Source organism: Mesocricetus auratus, unplaced genomic scaffold (genome assembly GCF_017639785.1).
Source record: "Mesocricetus auratus isolate SY011 unplaced genomic scaffold, BCM_Maur_2.0 Super-Scaffold_100011, whole genome shotgun sequence".
Classification (NCBI taxonomy): domain Eukaryota; kingdom Metazoa; phylum Chordata; class Mammalia; order Rodentia; family Cricetidae; genus Mesocricetus; species Mesocricetus auratus.
In genome coordinates this window covers 34,784,746-34,806,821 of record NW_024429195.1, presented here as the reverse complement: position 1 = coordinate 34,806,821, position 22,076 = coordinate 34,784,746, and the positions used below count along the sequence as shown (strand labels likewise).

Here is a 22,076-nt window from a genome sequence, read left to right as displayed (position 1 = left end):
TATGAACAGGTATATTAATCCGTTTTCTTTCAAAACACGTACACCACAGCTCATGCAAGGTCATGGCCTCACATCTCCAAGTGGTAGTACACATCACCTGGGAAGCCAGCCCCTGAGAAAAATGTAGAAAGGATATGCTGTCATAAAGTTTTTATTTCATTATTGCGTGTGCACGACATTGCCTGTCGTTGAATGATATTGCGGGTGTCAGAGGACTTCTGGGTGTCAAGACTAGTCTTTTCAGGGTGGCTTCTAGGGTCTAACTCAAGTCATCAGGCTTGGGTGACAAGTTCCTTTACCCACTCAGCCATCTTATCGGGCCATAAAAGTCCCTTGATTTTCTTTAGGAAAGTTTTACTTATTTTACATGCACCTTTCTTCCTTCCTTCATTCCTTCCTTCGTTCCTTCCTCCGTTCCTTCCTTCCTTTCTTCCTTTTCATTCATTCATTCATTCACTTACTCATTTTGAGACAGGGTCTTACTATGTAGCCTTGGCTGGAGTTGAACTCACACAGATGTGCCTGCACTGGGATTAAAGGTGTGTGCCACCATGCCAGGCTGTTTTGTATTCTTTATTTGAACATATTTATTAAACAAGGAGGCATATCTTTGTCTCTGAAAAAGCTTCCCAGCCTCTTTTTCTTCAGTCTCCTCACTTATCCAAGTGCATAAAAGGCGCTGAAGTGCTGCCATTTTGTTCCATGTGGAGTTGCTTTTCTTTCTTCTCTCCGATCGCTTTGCTCCATGTTAGCTAACGAGGTAGGGACTGTTTGAGTGTGCTGCCGTGAGATCAATAGAATGACTGTGAGGGATAGCCAGGCCCCAGCTAGAGTGGGTCTCTTTGTCCATGCTATAGCTAAGCCTGGTTTCAAACTGTGTGAAACAAAGGGATTTTCACAATGAAATGTATCTGAGTGATGACTGATTTTCCTCCTCAGTCCCTCGGCGTACCTCTGAGAAATCAGCATGTCACTGAAAAGTGAGCCCAGGGTGAACACTTCAGCACTGCAGAAAATCGCCGCAGACATGAGCAATCTAATAGATAACCTTGACACCCGGGAACTCCACTTTGAGGGAGAGGAGGTGGAGTATGACGCATTTCCTGGAGACCCCAAGGCTCAGGAAGGTAAGGACAGACAACCGACGGACTGCTCAAGACTTCCTCAGGGTTGGTTGCAGGGCACAGAGGTAAATAATCTAGGGCGACCGTTTTCTTGGAGAGAGGACTTCCAGAAACTTATTATTTTAACTATGATTTGGGGTTTTGGGGGGATATCCTGTTTGATCATGACTCTGTCTCTTTATGACATTGATCTCTCTGAGTGACCAGATCCCACAGTCTACATGACCAGATCCCATGTCTCCCAGCAGCTCTAGCACAGAGTCAGGCCATGCTGTCGTGTGGCTTCGCAGGCCCTAATTTATGGTTCTACCCAGTACCTAGCTTATTTCCTTGTGCAGGCTATCTCAGACTGAGTCCAGGAAGGTTACAGGAGTCGTTTCCGTTCCTTTGTCTCTGGGGTTTCTCTGCACTTCCTTCTCTGGGCTTCCCTGTCACCCTGTGTCTGTCAGCTGCCTCCTACTCTTGCCTTAAGCTACACCTCTCGTGTCCACACTTTAAGAGGAAGCCCCATCATTGCTGTCTCTGATGGAATATAGTGTCCCTTAGTGCTCTCCCACCTCAAGGCCCAGACATGGCTCCCTTGGTCCTGAGGCCCTGTCTCCTAATAAAGCTCATTCCTGGGGAGGTCAGTTTTATGTAAGCTCCTTTCCCAAAACAGTCCTATGGGTCTCCCGGGCGAAACTTGGGTCATCTATCAGGCTTAGTGGCAGCATCGTCACCCACTTAGACATTTCATCAGCCCCATCTTAGATTTTGAAAAGACGCAGCTGCTCCTGTCTGTGACTGAAGTAACCTGTTCCCTCTGTCCTTTGCAGAGTACATCCCATTCTCTTCCATTTACAACACTCAAGGATTTAAGGAGCCCAACATCCAGACCTACCTCTCCGGCTGTCCTGTTAAAGCGCAAGTGCTGGAAGTGGAGCGCTTCACGTCTACAACAAAGGTCAGGGCACTTTGGGTTCATCGGGGTTTGGTTTTTGTCAACTACGTGCCACCAAACAGCCCTGACCCCAGATTCCTTCCTCACAGCTGTGATGCTGTTGGTTGAGCTTTAGCTGCCACTTCGTGTGGTTGTTTCTTTCTTCATACTCTGTGCTCTTTGGAGGGTCCACCACCCAGCTCCCAAACAATCACTCAGAGACTTACTCTTGATTATGAATGCCCGGCCCTAGCTTGACTTGTTTCCTGCCAGCTTTTCTTAAATTATCCTGTCTATCTTTTGCCTCTGGGTTTTTCCTCTTTCTCTATGTAATTTTCTTTATTTCTTACTTTCTTACTGCACATGGCTGGTCGTGTAGCTGGACAGCTGGCCCCTGATGTCCTCCTCTCTTCCTTCTCCTGCTCCTTGTTCTTCTTTTTCTCCCTCTATTTATCCTCTCTGTCTGCCAGCCCCACCTGTGACTCTCTCCCGGCTTGCTGTTGGCTGTTCAGCTCTTCATTATTAGACCAATCAGGTGTTTTAGACAGGCAAAATAACACGGTTTCACAGAGTTAAGCAAACACAGCATGAAAGAATGCAACACATCTTTGCATCACTAAATAAATGTTCTACAGCGTAAATAAAGGTAACACATCTTCAACTAATATTTCACAGCAACTTCTAAGTTCCCTTTACATCTCAGGATTTCTCTTCCTTATCATGTATTCTTCATTCTTATCTACCTCTTTCCCCCCCTTTATGAACAGTGATCCTTGTTGTTGGAGATGGGGTCTCATGGAGCCAAGCCTGGCTTGTCATCTCTTGCTCTTCCTTCTTCTGCCTCCCCAGGGTTGAGGTTATAGGTATGAACAGCTATGCTGCTACAGTGCTTCTTTATTTTTATTTTGGATAGCACTCATGAGCAGGTGAGGTGGCTTAATAGGTAAAGGCACTTGCTGCCAAGCCTGAGAACCTAAGTTTGATCTCCGAAACCAGGTGAGGGAGTGGGGAACGGCCTCCTGGGAGTTGTCCTTTGGCCTTGAGGTCTGTGACATATGGGCATGCCCACAGGCACACAGACACTTACAAAAATAAGTACATGCATGAAAAGAAACAGATACGAACAATATCATTCCAGGCAACTTGTTTAATAACTGGCAAGGGGCTGCTTTCTCTCTAGTAGTCCTTCTTACTTGGGCTTTTGGGTTACATTTGTTAGCTCTCAAACCTAAAACAAAGGCTAACTGAGGTGCCCATTTAACATATCAAAGTGGACCTGGCCATCAGGTTCTCCTAGCATCCCTCAGTCCCTACCTGTTACAGGGTATGACTAGCACACCCCCTGCCCCTACCTGTAAGTCCTCCAGCCCGGGGCTGGACTTCCCCAGCTGCCCTTCCCTATATAATCCAGCCAATTTTGTTACCCAACAATTTTTGTCTACCAGTTTCTGTCCTGGCTCTCCTCTCCTCCTCTCCCCCATGGCCTGGTGCACGTTTATGTTCACTCTGGACATTCCCAGATGTGTTCTGTCTACATTCTCCCTTCTATCCACAATAAACCTCCTCCACCATGACTAGGAGAAGTCTTGTCCTTCCTTCTTGTTCCTTTATTTCATTCAATATCCATTCTAACTGAAGGCCAAGTATAAGTCAAGAGAAATTTTATTTTTCCTAAGCATTCTTTAGCAAGAAACTATGAATGCTACGTATCTCTTAAAAGAAAAAAAATGTCTGGACATTGGATTGTAGATTCAGAGGCGCTGCTGAGAGAATTCTGTTGGCAAATTCTGTCATTTATTTTTGGGACTCCATCCTTCAGTCCCTGGGACCCCACTCTTCATCCCCCTGGGTCCTTTCCTCAGTCCCCTACATGTCACCTTCAGTCCCTGGAGTGCCACCCCAGTCTCTATTCCATCCTTTCTGTTCCTCTGAACTCGGCAAGGCTTTGGAGTAGAAGACTATCCCTCTGTGTAGCAGAGCTGCGCCCTCAGAAACAGACTGGATCAGGAGAGGTCTGGGTAGTTTTTTGCTTGTTGCTGCTTGAATTTCCTAGTAGTAGGGGAGCTTTGTCCCTCAGGCTGAGTAGTAGTCAAGACTGAGTAGGCCACCACTAGCTTCTGCCTTCAGGCACACACAGAAGGACATGGCCCCACCCCCCACTTCTCCCATTCCCCCTGGCTCCACCCCCTCAGTCCCCCACCCTCTGTCCCTCTGCACCCCCAGCCCCTCCACCCCTCCACCTCCCCGGTGTCCCAGTCTCTTGGGGGCAGCTGGGCAATTGTGCCTTCCTGCTGCTTTAGAGGTGTGATCTGTCTGATTCTGTTCTGCAGACTCCAGTTGACACCGCCCTGGTGCCTGGCCTGTACTTGGGCTGTCTGGCTCTTTTCTTCCCTCCCCCCATCTCTCCTGTTCCTCTCTTTCAGAGACAGTCTCCCGTAGTTCAATTTCCAACACCTTGTTGTTGTGTACCTGATGCTGGTCTTGAACTCCTGCATTTGCTCAGTGCTGGGATTACAGGCCTGTGTTTCCACATTGGTTTGATTCGCTGCAGAACTTCTGAATCTAGGCAGTGCTACTGAGCCCTGCTTTAGGCTTTTGCTTTGTGTTAGGTTCCCATCTCTTGATGAGTCGTGTCTCCAATGCCCTTTGCCTCTTATTTTCCTGCTAGTTTTTGGATGGCAAGGCATACTGTATAGGGATTATGCCCAACTCTGGAGCCTGGCTACAGGGTTGAGTTTGTGTCTTTGACTTGAAATCTTGAACAGGTTACTGAACCTCTCAGTTTCTGCACCCCCATCTGAACACTGGGTCTAAGGGTACTTACCCTCTGTGGTTTCTATTGTTCATCCCATTGGTCAAGAATAAGACAGCTACCACAGTTTAAGGTCAAATTTAAAGCAAGCTTTAACTAAATACTGGTCAGACTGATGTACTCTCTGGCCAGGTCCATTTCGGGTTTCTCGGAAAATGGCCCTGAGCACATTTTACAGGGGCTTAAAAAGGCAAAACCCACAATTCACTGTATTCCCAACAAGGTCCAATCAGGAACAAGAATACATCCTGATGTACTTCCTGCTTGTATACTTGCCTACATCCAATCAGGGACAAGAGTACATGCTAACATATTTCCTGTTCATGTACTTCCCGCCCACATGTGATCAAACACATCTGGTGCAGGTGGGTCAAACGTGCTTGTTTAGGGGAGTGAAAACATGTGGCTCATTATGTCCCATAAACAACAGACTCTAGCATTTCAGGAACTCTCTGTCCTTGGGCAAGGGGCTTGGAGATCAGAGACATTTTGTTTCATGGACCTCTTAGGCATAGTAATTAAAAGTTAAAATATAATTTGGCTCTCACCCTTTAAAGACTTAGCGCTGATACTGACAAGATCACACTCATGTTATACACTGTATACTCAAAACTAGCAACTTTCTCTATCCAGTGTTCTTGAAGCCTGGCAGTGCCTCAGGCAGGGGTCTGGGTAGACAACACTGGGCCATGGAATTTTTTTTTTTTTGAGAAGAAGAGGTGGTATTATGATATGTGCCATTTGTTTAGGACAGAAAGGATGCTGGTCCTGCCTGCCTTTTCCCAATCTGCAACAAGTCTTCACTGTCCATGTGTGACATGGGCCATTGGTGCTTCTCAGGGTCTCATCTGCCATCCCCTTCATTTCCAGTGTGCAAATATGTGTGGGTGTGGTACAGTGTCTATACATTGAGGGAAAAGGGTTGGTAGAGGTTTGTCTGTGTGATACATAGCTTGTTTCGTGTAATTTATCATGTGAACATTTAAGAAAATATTTCTATAATTGGTTCTTTAAAAGAAAATGTTAAGTATGATGGTTCACAAGTCCTGGATCCCTAACTGAGATGCCACTTACAGTGAGTGGCCACTGGGAAATCGAGAGTTGATTTTCTTTAAGGGTGTGGCCGCTGGTGCCTCCACCATGCTCCAGTGGGTGTGACCCCTGGTGGGCCTATCATGCTCTAGTGGGTGTGGCCCCTGATGTGCCCACATGCTCTAATGGGTGTGGCCGCTGGTGTCTCCACCATGCTTCAGTGGGTGTAGCCCCTAGTGGGCCCACGATAGTCCAGAGGATGGTCCCTTCACATGAGTATGTGGGCACAAACTGAACTGGGTGAGTTATTTTTCAAAAGAGAGAGAAAGGAAGGAGAGAGGAGGTAGAAGGTGGGGAGTGGATCTGGGAGGAGTTAGGAGGAGGGTCCAGGGTGTGATCAATATACACTGTATGAAATTCTAAACAAATTAATAAAGGTCGTATATTTTTAAAATGCTAAATACTAACACAAAATAAATAGACAAATTAAGTGTACTTTACTATTACTTGGCAATTAGCTGTTGTTTGCTGAGAAATTTTGGAACTTTCCCCATCTAAGATAACAATCTTTTTTAACATCTGTCACCAGGTGCCAAGTATCAATCTGTACACTATTGAGTTAACACACGGGGAATTCACGTGGCAAGTGAAGAGAAAATTCAAGCACTTCCAAGAGTTTCATAGAGAGCTGCTCAAGTACAAAGCCTTCATCCGAATACCCATTCCCACGAAAAGGTAACCACGGCGAACTAACAGTTACCCCACTATGCAGGAATGGGAGTGCGTTTTATTCTGTTCATAAAATGTCCACTTGGGGTAGACATTTTCAATTGCATAGCTCTTTTGAAAGTGAGCCACCTCAGCTGCATACGTTGGTGAAAGTCTGTGACTCCCAGTGCTTGGGAAAAGGGGACAAGAGGAGTTCAAGGTTAGTCTTGGCTACTTAGTGAGTTGGAGGCCAGGCTGGGCTATATGAGAATGTTTTAAACATTGACAGGAATGAAAATAATAAATCATGACATGAAAGATAATAGAGATAGTCAAAAACAGTGCAATAGCTGTTTAGCATGTGTCTGTATTGTAGACATACTTTTAGAAGACAAAATGTCAAAGAAGAGCCCCGAGAGATGCCCAGTCTGCCCCGTTCATCAGAAAACACAATGCAGGAAGAACAGTTCTTTGGCAGGAGGGTGAGTCTTTCTCTGTTCTGCTGCTTTATGGAAATGTAATTGTACTTATTACTATTTGTGTGTGTGTGTGTGCATGTGTGTGTGTGTGTATACACACCCATGCACACTCATAGAAGGTGTATGTAGTGATTAGAAGACAACTTGTGAAATCAGTCCTCTCCTTCCATGTTTTCATGGCTTATCAAGATGAAGCCCAGGTCTTGAGGCTTGTGTGGGAAGCCCCTTTACCTGCTGAGCCCTCTCTCTGGCTCTTGCGCAGTCTTGAAATCCTTTCTCAGCATTGTAAGGACCTAGCACCTACGGAGGGGGATGTGGTTGATGGCCCCAACCCCAGGCTGACTGACAGCTGGCTTGGCTTCTCTGGAACTTAGACATCTCCTGGTCTCCCAAGCCAAGGAGGAGGCAGAGTTCTTGTCAGATGATGGACAGCATATTCCAAAAGGTTTTGAGAGTCACTCCTAAAAAGCAGACATTTCCACCCATATATTTGATTTCTAAGAGTTCATTTTAAATATATGTGAAAAACCATTCCTCCTCCTTAGATGGGGTGGTTACAGCCTGAAATAGCAAGATGGAGCACAAACAGGAGGGAGAAGACGAGGCCAAGGACATTTCTGCCCACCCTGCTTCAATGACACTACTGGTAGCAGGGGATAGATTTTTATTAGCATATTAGTAATTCTGTCAGTTTTATCAGTTCAGTTTTGGAATCTGAAATGTGTATGCTGCAGAGAACAGAGGCCACCAAACTAGTCTACATGCAGCCATCTTTAAAATAAATTCAGAAACCTGACTCTTGTGGGCAATCCTGTTCTACTAAGTACAGAAGAATAAAACCACACAGCTAGAGGCTTACTAGCTTTAAGATGAGCACTGCAGTCATACCAGGAGAGGAGGAGCCTCTGGACGTGCCCAGGAGGGTTCTCTGGATTAGGCTCACTGATGGGAAGAATGACCTTCACCAGGAGTGCCCATGGGCTAGGGCTCAGGACTGAATAAAACGGAAAGAGCTAACTGAGCTCCAGGTTCCCCACTCTGCCTGATGTGAGTGCTGAGAGAGCAGCCAGCCTCCCATTCTTCTGCTCCACGGTGCCCCGTGTCCGCTCAAACTGCAGGCCAGAATAAACCCTTTCTTGTTGGGTGTTTTGTCACAATAATGATGAAAATAACAAATGCAGAGACCTAAGCATATTGAAAGGTAAATATTAATAGCAAGAAGAGCTTTAACTAACATCCCTAGAGAAGGATAGGTGTTACACCTCACTGCGTAACCATAGTATAATAAAATGATTGACATGTTTAAATGAGACCTGATCTCATCATTGTAATTGTTTAAATTTTCCACAGACATGATTGTGTTCAACTGTATCCAAAATATATTTTTTTTTGTAGAAGCAACTGGAAGATTACTTGACAAAAATCCTAAAGATGCCCATGTACAGAAACTATCATGCCACGGTAAGTACCCTTCAGTGGTCTTAAAGGAACCTATGAGATCCTAAACTGTAGTTAACGTTGAGTAATTTCACAAACATAAGTGCTTTGGGTTCTTGAGCTGCACTAAATTAATAAATGTAAAATTGCATTGGCAGTTGATCTGGCTCCAGTTTACAGTGATGACACTGCTGTGTTTAAAATACTGAGTAGAACTCGGTGTATCTGCACCAATAGATCCAAATGAAGTTGGAATGCTAAATCAGCCCTCTCCTCCCCTCAGGTTTTTAGAATGAAACAAACATTTCAGTGCAAATTATCAAGCAGAGTTGCACACACCTGGATTAGATGGAGCCTAATTTCACTGCCATCTGATTGGTGCTTTCTTCTGAAAGTGAGAAGCATGGGAAAACCGGGGAAAGAAAGACCTCTTGCAAAATATAAGTAAAGGGAGCCAATGGTAGGGCTGAGAAGGGCCACAGAGGCTGAGCCTGGAAGGCCTGCAGCCAGCCAGCAGGAGGAAGCAGGCTTTGCAGTATCAGCAAACAGAGCTTTGCTTCCCAGAGGCCCTTGAATGGGGAGTGGAGTGTTTTTAAAGGATTAGCTTTCAGTTCTGCTGAGGTCTGAACAATGGTGAATGCCCGGATTATAATGTTTCTCTCTGGTAGCACCGACTGAGGTTGGCTACACGGAAGTGTTGCATGTAGAATGTGTGAGTCCGCACAGGTGTGCCTTGGCCTCCTCCTCAGAGAATGGTGACTCATAAACACAGGGACTGAAGAGGGGAGAGGAAGGGAAAGTGCCTGGCTCTGCTGTTTCCTGTGCAAGAGCTTCCCCACTACTGACTGCTGGGCCAAACACACCCAGATGGTCCCTGTTTACACACATGGCCTGACCTAGGCTTCTGATGCTTGTGTGGTGGCCTACAGTGAGGTGGTCATGCACTTGAGGAGCCTGTGATGGCCTGCAGTGAGGTGGCCATGGATTTGAGGAGCCTGTGGTGGCCTGCAGTGAGGTGGTCATGGACTTGAGGAGCCTTTCAAGGCTTGGTAATCCTGGCATCTAGCAGTGTGGGTCTCACCTGCAGGCTCTCAAGAGAAGGATGGTGGGAAGTCCTATTCCATCTAGGATTTAAGAATTTGTGATGTCAACAGATCCCACTGTTTTAATCAGAAAAGCAGTTCCCAGCCATGTTCTCTGAGCTCAGGAGTGCTGTCCCTTTGATTTCAGACCTGAGCACATGTGACCTAGCACCCGCCCTCCCTCTCTCTTGCTCCTCTGCCTGTGACTTGACCTGCATCATTTCTTTTGGCTTAGAGCAGTTCTTGCTGAGTCGGTCTTCTCTTTCCAGCTGCGTTATTACATTTAAGACTGTAATGTGTAGCAAAGGACATGTATATTTTTAGAAGATGTTTGGTTTAATTACTTTTCCAGTCACAGAAATCTTTCCAAATTGAAGCCACGTTATATTTATAAACCCCAGGGTACCTTATTAGTAACACTTTTGGAGGAGAAAAGCTAGCTCTCAACCTAATGAATGTACTCTTCCCACTTGTTCCTGATGGTTGACCAGATAGTCCCTACAATAGCCGAATCCTTCCTAATGATTCAAGCTAGGGTACTATTGATATATCTTAATTTGCTAGCATTTCCGTTCATGGTAAATTTCACCCAGCCTCAAGACTAGATACACAGGCAGCCTATCATTTTGTAAAATCAGATTACTGTCTATGTGTTTCCTGTAATAACTGATGAATATTTAAAGTCCCAAATGTAAAGGGAACATTGCAAGTTATTTATTTATTTTGCAATGTAACATGCCTCTACTTTATTAAGCAAGCCTGTTTGAAGTTAACTCAAGGCTTTTGTTTTGGTGTGTGGTATATGCATGTTTAGAGGTTCACTTGAGTACATGTGTAGAGGTCATATGTCCACCTCTATGTCTTTCCAACTGACTTTTGAGACGTGATCTCTCACTGAACCTGGAACTCAGTAGTTAGCAAGGTTGGCTAGCCATGGACCTCCCTCCTCCCAGATCTGGGATACAGGCATTAGCTGCCGTGCCCAGGGTTTTATAAGGGTACTAGGGATCTAAACTCAGGTTCTCATGTTTACAAGATAAGTATTATATACCCACTAAGCTGTGTCCTCAGCCCTTAGTTCAGATCTTTGAGACGAACCACCAGCCATAAGTCAAGGGACTGGATAGGATGCATGTTTAACTCTAGGACTGTGCAGGTCTATATCTAAGGGCTGGGGTGTAGCTCAGTTTATAGAATGCCTGCTCTAGGTTCGAGTCCCCGAACTTCACAAGCCAGTAGTGGTGCTGAATGCCTGTAATCCCAGTCATCAGGGGCAAGAAGGAAGCAAGAGAATCACAAATTCAAGGTCATCTCCACCTACATAGTTTGAGGTCACCCCGGGCTAATTTCACAAAGCTGAGACCCCCACTTCAAACAAACAAGCAACAAAATTAACATGCTGTCTTTGGAACCTGTATTTCTAACAGAAGTTTGGGTGATTCTGATCAGGAGGATTTGGGAACTAAATTGTCATGCTTTGCCTTATTTGGGCTTGGGTGAAGTACTTCAAAGGCCCACGAAAGGTTTCTGTTACAGTGTTGGTTTATGGGGATTTAGCCAGACAGATGGAGCAGCGCTAGACCTCCAAGGCTGGGGTCTGGTTTGCTGAGAGGCTTTTGGAGCTGGCCATGACAGTTCTCCCCTTCCTGTTACACCGTCCTTTGTTGATTTCCCCCAGGAGCATGGGACATCTTCTGGTTTTATGTCCTTCTTCTAGCTCCCACAGAGTAACCCAGCTTTTAAGGGGACTCAGATGTCAGGCTCCCCAGGGAGATTGCCTCATTAAGTTCTCCATGATAATTTGTAAAACAGCCAAGCAGGTGTCAATGCAAAACTGCAGCGCTCACCTCAAAGAGAGTAATTTTGGGGCCAAATATGACTGATCATGTGCTGGTAACACAGCGTTGGGCTTCCCCAGACCCCATGTTCCCCCAGGGAAGTGGTTATGTGAGATCGCAATAGTTACAGAATGAAGAAAGTCCTCAGGACAGCATTTCCCTCTTTTCATCATCATGTTTGAGAACTATCACAGTGTGTTTTACTTCTATTGACACACACACACACACACACACACACACACACACGTCGCTATCTGACTGAGCTGTGCAGGGAGAAAACTGCAGGAAATCTTGTGGTCTGAGATTTTTCTGGTATTGGATGGTAGAATACACAATTTGAGCATTTTAGGTGCAAACTTGAAAATGTTTTTCTCCCAGGGAATTAAAGGAAGTGGGATAAGTAACAGTAACTGTTGTTCCCCTTAAGATTAAAACCGAGACATAGAACAAAATGTCCAGTTTCTGAGAAAAGGCCATAAACTGCTGGCAGCCCTTGGCAGTTCGGACTGTAGGTCAGTCATGAGCCCTCTGCTGAGGTGACTTCTCTCCAGGGTGGGGATTAGCTTGAAACGTTAGATAAAACACTATAAACACCTCTCAGATCAATAATTTTGAGTTCACTTCTTCCTCCTTTGTAGGGCAAATAAAATTAACTGGAGGTGAGGAATAGGTAAGGAATAAAGAGGCATGGTTTCCATAGCAACGGAGAGAAGCTGTGCTGGCTTGAAAGGTTACCTTTTCACATTAAGTGGTTGTGTGTTGTTTTCCACGGCCGCGGGGAGGAGTGCACACACGACCATGAGCTTTGCCCACCCTCCCTTCTCTCCATAGAGTGGATGTCTTAGTCTATAGCTGTGTAAGCTGGTGTGTACAGGAGAGAGGCTTGGAGTACCTGGTCCTGCCTCTCTCCATCTGAACCTGCATGCGGTTCTGCTGGACGTTCTTGTCTTCCTGTGTCTTACAGCTTCCTGTTTGGCCATCTGTAAAGTGTTGTTGCTACTTGTGGCATGAAAGGGGCCTCTGAATATTGCTCTCCCTTATAATACAAACCAAGATGCCCGAAAAGGACAATGTGATGTGATCGATAGATCATCTCCACGGCAGTTGCTTGTTGTCATGGAAACCTTTGTACTCCCTCATTTCCCACATTTTGCTAGCCTTTAAGTATCCACTTGGTAAGGCACAGTGGCATTTTGTGCCAGAGACCCCCTTCCACCCAGTGCCAAGAACATTTTTCGTTGAATTGGTTGCAACTGCTTCTTGCAAAATGAAACCAAGACAATATTGATTAGTTTTTTACTCAGTAAGTCATGATAAATTGGTTTTAAGTCTTGGTTTGAGAAGCACCTGTCTCAGCAGAGGACCAAATTCTTACTTAGCATTGTCAAAACACTGAGGATGTTAAACAACATAATCTTTTTAAAGTTTTGTGCTTTTCTAATTAGTTTTGCCTCTCACTTCAACTCTGCACATTTGTTTTCAATATGATTAAGTCTGTATTAGGATGCTTAAGGCTGGGGAGCTCTCACAGCTGGCCCTTCCCCCGTTTCTAGTCAACCTTTGGTAACTATCAAGAAAAACCTTCTTTGTTGTTGTTCTGTAGTGTTTATTTATTTAAGTGCATGTGTTTATGAGTGAGTGAGTGTGTGTGTGTGTGTGTGTGTGTGTGTGTGTAGGTTTGGGCATATGTGTTCCACCACACGCCCATGAAGCTCAGAGGACAACTTTCACGTGGCTGCTCTCTTCTTCTATCATGGGACCCGGAGGTTGAACCCAGGTCCTTAGGCCAGTGCAGCAAGTGCCTTTACCCACAGAGCCATCCTGCTAGCCCTTGTGTGGGCTTTTTGAAACAGGGTCTCATTATGGAGTCTTAATTAGTCTAGAATTCACTATATATACACCAAGGTGGCCTCAAACTTGTGTAATCCTCCTGTCTCAGTTTTCTGAAGAAAATTCTAAATTTTAAATTACCATGCAAGTGAGATGGCTCAGTAAGTAAAAGCACTTGCCATCAAGCCTTATCTCCAGGACTTACACACAGTAGGAGAGGGCCCGTTCCCAAAAGCTGAAATCTGACCAACATACAGGAGAGCCTTATCTCCAGGACTTACACACAGTAGGAGAGGGCCCGTTCCCAAAAGCTGAAATCTGACCAACATACAGGAGACATGGCAGTTGAGTACACACATACACACACACCAAATAAAACTATTTTTTAAAGAAAATATCTATGTATTAGTGGACATGTGGTTCCCTTAGGTTTTTTGCTTGTTTGTTTGAGGCAGTGTCTCATGTAGCCCAGGCCCGCCTCATGCTTGCTATGTAACAGAGGATGAATTTGGCTGAGACCAAGGTCTGGAATTACAGGCATTCAGTGCCACACCTGTGTTGTAGAATATTAGTTGAAGATGTGTTACATTTGTTTATGCTGTGGGGTATTTGTTTAATGGTGCAAAGATGTGTTGCATTCTTTTATGTTGCATTTGTTTAACTCTGTGAAGCTGTGGTTCTTTGCCTGTCTAAAACACCTGATGGTCTAATAAAGAGCTGAATGGCCAATAGCTGGGCAGGAGAGAGACTATGGCTGCCAGGCAGAGAGAATAAATAGAAGGAGAAAAAAAGAACAAGGAATGAGGGAAAAAAAGGGGAGGAGGACGTAAGGGGTCAACCATCCAGTTACACAGTCAGCCATGGAGTAAGAAGTAAAGAAAGGTAAATAGAATAGAGAAAGGGAAAAGCCCAGAGGCAAAAAATTGACAGGATAATTTAAGAAAAGTTGGCAAGAAATAAGTCAAGCTAAGACTGGGCATTCATAAGAAAGAATAAGCCTCCGTGTGAATTATTTGGGAGCTGAGGGGTGGGCCCCCAAAGAGTAAAGAGGAAAAAAAATCCAGCCACTCCCTGTTTACTGCTTGTTATTGATTTTTTTTCTTGTTGGTTTTTGAGACAGGGGCTTGCTGTAGCTTGCACAGACATTTCCCTTAGCCTCCTGACTTCTGGAGTTACAGATGTGTGTACCACATGCTGGGCTTGCTTTCAGAATCGTTACTTCCATGTCTGATTCTTCCATTTACAAGTTCTGTTAAGTTACACAAATTAGCTGTCCCCCAGTAATGGTTTCTTCAGATGTAAACCGGGATGGAGATTTTCTGTCTGCTCCGTGGAGATAAATTGAAAAGCTATGGTTTAGGATTCTAAAAGATTTTGGATCTCATATTTACAATCTATCATTTCTAAGTAGATTTTCCAATTGATTTTTTCACAAATCAGATAGAAATTGTGCAGAGCTGAGTCATTATGTTTTATATGAGAAATGAAAACCAAAAAACTGGGCTTTCAGAATCCTTATTTTCAAAAGTGCCATGTGTAAATATATTCATGTAGGGAATTTTAAAAGTCCTTTAAGTCCTTTTAAATTTGAAAAGTTTACTTTCTTCAAAAAGACATCCAGGAATCTCGAAAGTCCTGACAGATTGGAGACAGTTCTTTTTTTTTTTTCTCAAAGTTGATGTTAGATATTTTTAAATACATAAACATTTCAAGGAAAACTGCTGTTTCCTTTTGTTAATCACAGTTAGAAGCCAGGTACAGATTCCTCTGACCATCCAGCCCTGCCCTGCTCTGTGATTTATGACTACCATGTGACTAGATGATTCTCCCACTGGAGTCTGTTGCTTATGTAATCTCCAGTCTGCTTTCCCCGTCCTGGGTGAATATCTTTTCTGTTAAGGGTTTCTGTTTCTTGTGGCAAGAGATAGCATTGAACTCCTGATTTCTCTGCCTCTGCCTCCCCAGGACCAGGATTACAGGTGTGTCGAACTTTGATCAGTTTATGAGGAGCTGGGGAGAGAAGCCAGCCCGCTGCCACCTGAGCTACATTTCTAACTTGTCTTTGTTTTCTATCTGGCTATTACTGACCCGGCCCAAGCATCACTGGCACACCTGGGCTTATGATGCTTCAAAAAGGAACCTGTGCATTGGGAGCATCCCATGTTCCGCTCTATTTGCTGCAAACACTTTTGAGACGAACCCCTGGCCTGCGCTAAGCACTGCAAGTTGTAAATTCCCATGTCTCACTGCCTCCCTCTTGTTGGCAGTGTGCCCTCACCTCACTATCCACACGCAGGGAACTCATTGGAAAGAGGTGAATGTTGATCTGGGTACACACGCGATTCCAGCACTGAAGCAGGAGGACCCGGGGTTTGGGATTATTCTGGGCTACCTAGGTAAGACTTGTCTCCAAATCAAAACAAAACAACAAAACACCACACACACACACACACACACACACGTGCGCGCGCGCATGCACACACTCACACAAAGAGAGAGACAGAGACAGAGAGAGAGACTGAGAATGCAAACAGAGATGAATGTTGAATGACATTCTTTGGTCTAACTTGATATCAGTTCTACCGCCCCTTACTATATGGTTTTAATGGGTTAGTTTCCCTAAACCATGGATTGGCAGAATCTTCGTGCCAAATTGAGTTCACAGATTGTTTTTATGGGTTCTCTTAAGAATAGCTTTTGAAACTTTCTTCCTTCCTTCCTTTCTTCCTTCCTTCCTTCTTCCTTCTTTCCCTCCCTCCCTCCTTCTGTTTTTTCTTTCTTGAGACAGGGCCTCATGTAGTCCGTGCTAGCCTTGAACTCACTGTATAGCTGAGGATGACTTCGAATTTCTGGTCCCCAGATTTTACCTCTCCAGTAGCTGAAACCTGTTTGGGTTTTTTTGTTTGTTTGTTTGTTTGTTTTACATTTATATCTTATATTCACAAAGTCTCACTTGCTACTGCCACACCCATAGACTGTATACCCCAAGTCTATGTTCACATTACAGAAAAAAGCCGTGCATTTGTAACAAGGAGTCAAGGGCCCACAGAGACCAAAATATTTGTCTGTATTTGTTGTTTTGCTGTAAAAAAAAGTTCTACCTATGCTTGTGTTAAGTGTCCTCTCCTTTTGATGCTGGGAGATAGCAATACTAAAGGGTGTTTAAGAGAGCCCGTGAAGAGCCGCTTAATCCAGTGTGAGCATGTAAAAAGCCCTCAGTAAACTGTATCAGTAAGAGTCATTATCGTCCATCCCAACTCACGGAGGGGTCATTCTGCCGGCGGTGGCTCAACCAGGAGGCCCAGATTCTCCAGAACTGAACTTGAGGGGGGAAAGTTCAAGGCCTGGGCCACTGAGTGACTCCAGGTCCAGCTGGACTACTTAGTGAAACCCGGTCTCAAAGGACAGAGGCCTGGAATGTAGCTGAGTGGCAGAGCCCCTGCCTGGTGTGTGTGAAGACCACTTGGACTCCTGGTGCGGGGAATGCTCTGCAGCACTTGATGCTCTCTGGCCTCCTAGGAATTTTCATCATTCCTTCTTCCTTTTCCCTACAGCTCGACTGCTTCTGTCTGTTCTTTCCCATTCCCCGTCCCCCACTTCCACGTGCCCAAGATTAGTCCATCTTCCAGAACCCTGGCCATCCTATCTTCACACATGCTTTATTTTGTATACATCGTGCCATGAAACCCTCTCCTGTAAAAACAACTGTTGGGAATACGCTCGCCCTCTGCAGCCTCCAGAGTGTTCTGTCTCTCTGTCCACCCCCCTCCTCGTGTGCACAGCACTTTTGTTCATTATGCAATTCCTTTTCATCATTTCTTTTCCGATGCAAAAGCAGAGTCTTTTATTGAAGTTATTTAACGAGCTAAACCCATTAGTTTGGGCCCTTCATCCCTCCACCATGGCGGATGGCTGGAGAAAGACCCCGAGCAACCTCGAGGCAGGGATCTTAAAGGGCCGCATAAGGGGAGTATCTAGGGGTATGCAACAGTCTCTGGATTGGTGTGCTTCCAAGTTTGGATGACCTGCCCCGTGTAGATTGGTCAACTGGTTGTTATGACTCATAGGCCCTCCCAGGGCGCTGCAATTCCTTCCATTTTTTCTTTTTGGAAACAGTCTCATGTAGTCCAGACTGGCCTTGAACACACTTCACTGTGGAATAATTTTAATCTTGAATTCTTGGTCATCTCAGTCCTTGTCCTGAGAACTGGGTTGCAGGTGTGCACTGCCACACCCTGCCTTATGCTCAGCTCTTTCTTTGTGTGATGCTGCTGTCATTGACCCATTCAGTCTATAAAGCGAACCAAAGCACTTACTCCATATGGTGGACCTAATACACAGCTTACATGCCTCATAAATGTCTTCTTTTTCCTCTTCCACTCCGTCTCCCCACCCCTCAATGTTTTCTTTCCTTTTGATTATTTTGTTTTCTAAAGTGTTTTTTGTGGTTTCTTTTTTTAGACAGAGTTCCTTGATGTAAGCCAGCTGTCTTTCATTCATGATTTGGGACCAAAGGGCCTGTAAGTTTCAGCGTTGGGTCTTTACAGAGAAGTGTGAAGAAGCTGGTGGGTATGAATGCCTGATGCCATAGCTGGTGACAATGATGGGGCAGCTAGGCCTTCTTGGGGCTTCTCCCGCCGGAATAGAGTGAGATGCTCATGTGGAGCACAGCGCCCCCTGCAGGAAACAGTAGCAGCAGCTCTCTAATCTCCCTGGTGCCGACAGCACCTCTTGTTAACCCACCAGTGGGAACATTCAGTGCACACAGTCAGTAGTCTCACAGTGGTGAGGGATCAAATGCATAAGACACCTTCTCCCAGTCACTTATGCCAGGTATTACAACTCCTTTAGATGAGGGTTTAAAAGGAATACTTTGTAATACATGTTGCATAAATAGGTAGGGAATTTACTCGGTGACTATTTTTCCTTCACAATATTAGGGCTTGCTCATACAAAGGGTTTACCCTTTTGAGTGTTTTTAAATTAGTTTTAGTTATGTATCCATGTATGTTTGTGTAGGTATGTGCATACAAGTACAGGTGCCTCTACAGAGTTCAGACGAGGCTGATCTCTGGACTTACAGAGCCCAATGGTGTGGGTGTTGGTCCTCCGAAAGAGTACTGGGTGTTCTTACTGGGTGATCCACCGCTCCAGCCCCAGAGTTTACACTTCAATTTTAGTTAAGTGCAAAGCTAGTAGTTATTTAAAAATTATTTTTCTTAAGTTATTATTGCACATCTTTCAAATTAGGTTTTTTTTTGTTTGTTTTTGTTGTTTGAGACAGGGTCTCATAAAGCCCAGGCTCGCCTACAACTCTTTTATGTAGCTTAGGATGACCTTGAACTACTGATTCTCCTGTCTACCAGCCAAATGCTGACATGATAGGCTCATGCTACCATACCCAGCTAAAAATATCACCAGCTGCATAGCCAGTAACTTTGGTCTACTTTCTTTCTATGGCTTGATCCATAGAATTGTGTGTGAAGCCAAATGTGTTAGACTCTGCAGCCACAGTGGCTTCAGGGAGGATTTAGCCTTAAGATCCAGAAGCCAGGGTGCAAAGATCCTACATCGTTTCTGACAGATTCAAATGCCACAAGGGCTACATTTGACCACGGCGCCTATAAGAGTCTCTGCTGTTGAGCCCAGGCTGATAAAGAGAGCAGTGAGCAAGTGGAGGGTGAGGGAGGGGGAGAGGGAGATGGGAGTATTATGAGAGATGGTTTATATAGTAACCGGCTGCGAGGCTGAGCAAGGCAAGTATGAACTGTAAATGTGAACTTGATGGCTTAATGTGATGTCTCCTTCAGGGAGGGGATGATCATGAAAAGATCCGGGGGACACAGGATACCAGGTTTGAATTGCTGTGGCCAAGGAAGAGCCTGCTACCGGTGGTCAAAAAGGTAGGACCTGAGAGTTTTATGTATTTGATTGAATAAACTGAGCATTTAGGTGTTTATATACTAGCTTTGCTTGCTTTGTTTTGAGTTGTAGCCTAGTCTGGACTCAGTCATTATATGCCTACTTGAACCTTGAACTCCTGGTTGTAGCAGTACTTTCTTGTTGGGGACCACCAGGCCACAAACAATAACACGGAGACTTATTATTAATTAATGAATGCTTGATCTTAGTTTAGGCTTGTTCCTAACTAGTTCTTGTAACTTAAATTAAACCATATTTTTTCATCTGTGCTCTGGCACATGGTCCGTTGCCTCATCTTCATACTGCCCAACCATCCTCCTCTCTGTCTGTCTGGCAACTCCACCTTTCCTCTCCCCAGAGTTCTCTCTCTCTCTGTCCGGAAGTCCCATCTATACCTCCTGCCTGGCTACTAACCGTTCAGCTTCTTGTTACACTGTCACAGCAGTGCATCTTCACACAGTGCACAAACATCCCACAACACCCGGTACTCCTTCCTCCACCTCTCAAGCGGGGCATTTACAGATGTTTACCAGCATGACCAGCTCTCAGATGTGATCTTGCATCTCCCTAGAATGTAAGCAATGGTATAGGAAAGCCAGAGACTCCCACATGCGCTCTTTCCTTACTCTCAACTGTACAGAACCTTGGGCAGAGGCTGAGGTACAAGGAGCGTGTTAGATGTTGTGAGGAAGCAGTAGCAGAGGAGGCAGGAAGAAAGAACAGGGAAGGGGGCTCCAGAGCATCATGGGTAACACAAGTTCCCCATGCAAACAGGAAGAGGATGACGTTGCAGGACTTAGCGAACACCAGGGCTTCTCTTCTCCAATGGTGGCCTCTCCTGGAAGTTTTCCCAGCCTCCTGTGGCTCTGCTGGCCTCTCCTCCCCTTTTTCCTAAGTCATCTGCTGTGTGCCAGCCACAGCTTTCTACACGTAAACTTTAAACCCCAGTGATTTCTTTTTCTTCCCGGAGACTCTGGGCTGCCAGAGTTCTGCAGCCTGTGAGCAGACCAGACTGGAGAAGTCAGTGGAGTCATCACTGGTCAATGCCACCTTGTTGGGATGAGTCAGACGTGCCAGTAACTAATGATTGAAGGAATCAGTCAACACTGAACAATGACAGTAGGTGTACTGTCACCTACCAAAGTAAAACACTCTACATGATTCCAATGCCATACAATGGATACAAATAATATATGCACATAGCAGGAGAATGCAACATTTAAGATAAGTCCATGCGTGAGTTCTTACTGAAGCTTTGAGCCACTGTAGAAGCAAGCCCTTGGGCTCACGGGGCTCTGAGGAAAGTGAGGTCATATGTAAGTGGCAGAAGTGGCGTGGATTTAAGTAATGATGGGTGATGTGGGGAGGACCCAGGCACTGTGGTGGCAAGGGATCTGGGATTGCAGGGTTGACTCAGCCCCAGGGGCCCCGTCAAAGGTCCCAAGGATTCAGTTCTGAGCTCTACCCCCTGGAGAGTAGACCACAGATGTTAGGGGACGATTTTGCTACTGATGTATACTTGTGAAGAAATCATGTTTCATTAAAAAAACAAAACAAAACTGTGATTCGTCCTGGAAGGGAATTTTGTCATTTTTAATTTGGTAAATGTGTGGGTAGAGACTGTCGCCTCACCGCCATATTTGCATGTGCTGAGTCACAGCTGACAAATCTCAGGTATCAGACATCATAAATAGATGACAGTGTTCAGAGGACAGTTAGTGTGGCAATCTTCCGTATGGCTTGACTGGTGTTTAGAGGGAATAGTTACTTCTAAAGGTGACGTTTATTCACAATGCTTAGTTTTCGATTTTTAGACTTTTTGGCTGGTCACGGTGGTGCTTGCCTTTAACTCCAGCACTGGAATTGGATTGAAACTTATAACACTCCCACTGCTTTGGCCTCCCAAGTGTTGAGATTGTAGATATCAGCCACCACACACTGCTGAGACCTTATCTGTCTTCCTCTTCCTTCCTTCCTTCCTTCCTTCCTTCCTTCCTTCCTTCCTTCCTTCCTTCTTTCCTCCCTCCCTCCCTCCCTCCCTCCCTCACTCCCCCCCCCTCTCTCTTTCTCTCTTTCTTTCTGGGGTTCAGTTCCATTTTGGTGTGCTGTCTGTCCCTCTAGGTGCATTGACCTTTGTGGTTTGGCCTGACCTTGATCATTTTCCTTTTAGTAACTGAATCATATGTACATCCTTTACTGTAGGCTGTAGTTGGCTGTTTTTTTTCTCTTACTCTTTGGGGGACCTGACACCCAACTCCTAAATAATCACAAGAAGACTTATTCTTACTTATGAATGCCTGACCTTAGGTTGTCTTGTTTCTAGCCAGCTCTTCTAACTTAAATTATCCTATCTATCTTTTGCCCCTGGGCTTTTTCCCTTTCTCTATTTATACTTTTCTTTGCTTCTTATTCTATGGCTTGCTGTGTAGGTGGCCCCTGGTGTCCTCTTCCTTTCCTTTTCTCCTGTTCCTGCTCCTCCCTCTTCTCCCTCTATTTATCCTTTCGCCTGTCTTGACATTGGCCATTCATCTCTTTATTAGACTAATCAGGTATTTTAGAAAGGCAAAGTAATACAGCTTCACAGATTTAAACAAATGCAACATATAAGAATGTAGCACATCTTTCTATTATTAAACAAATGTTCCACAGCATAATCAAATTTAACACATCTTCAACTAATAGTCCACAACGGTAGGCTACCTGCCAATCTCCTTGTTCCAATCAGGAAAGAGGCAGCCTACAGGAGGAGCCAAATGAATGCAGCAAGACTGTGTAGAAGACAGTGTAGATTTGTCTACATTGTTTCTGCTCATAAAGCCCACTGAGTACACCATGGCTCGTAGTTTTAGTAAAGAACTATTCTAGATTTCCTTGACATTTATTTTCTTATTTA

General features: G+C 44.9%; 1 protein-coding gene across 4 annotated transcripts in view; it reads left to right on the top strand.

Annotated features, from left to right (window-relative positions):
- Pld1 (phospholipase D1) overlaps positions 1–22,076 on the top strand; it is a 189,307-nt gene that overhangs the window by 71,938 nt on the left and 95,293 nt on the right. For all 4 annotated transcript variants that reach the window (XM_040754598.1, XM_040754597.1, XM_040754599.1 and 1 more), the window contains 7 exons: positions 940–1,127; positions 1,940–2,067; positions 6,477–6,622; positions 6,972–7,077; positions 8,470–8,535; positions 17,723–17,781; positions 19,072–19,164. In XM_040754598.1, coding sequence (XP_040610532.1) covers positions 968–1,127; positions 1,940–2,067; positions 6,477–6,622; positions 6,972–7,077; positions 8,470–8,535; positions 17,723–17,781; positions 19,072–19,164 — 758 coding nt within the window. In that variant the 5' untranslated portion in view covers positions 940–967. The remainder of the gene's footprint in view (positions 1–939; positions 1,128–1,939; positions 2,068–6,476; positions 6,623–6,971; positions 7,078–8,469; positions 8,536–17,722; positions 17,782–19,071; positions 19,165–22,076) is intronic.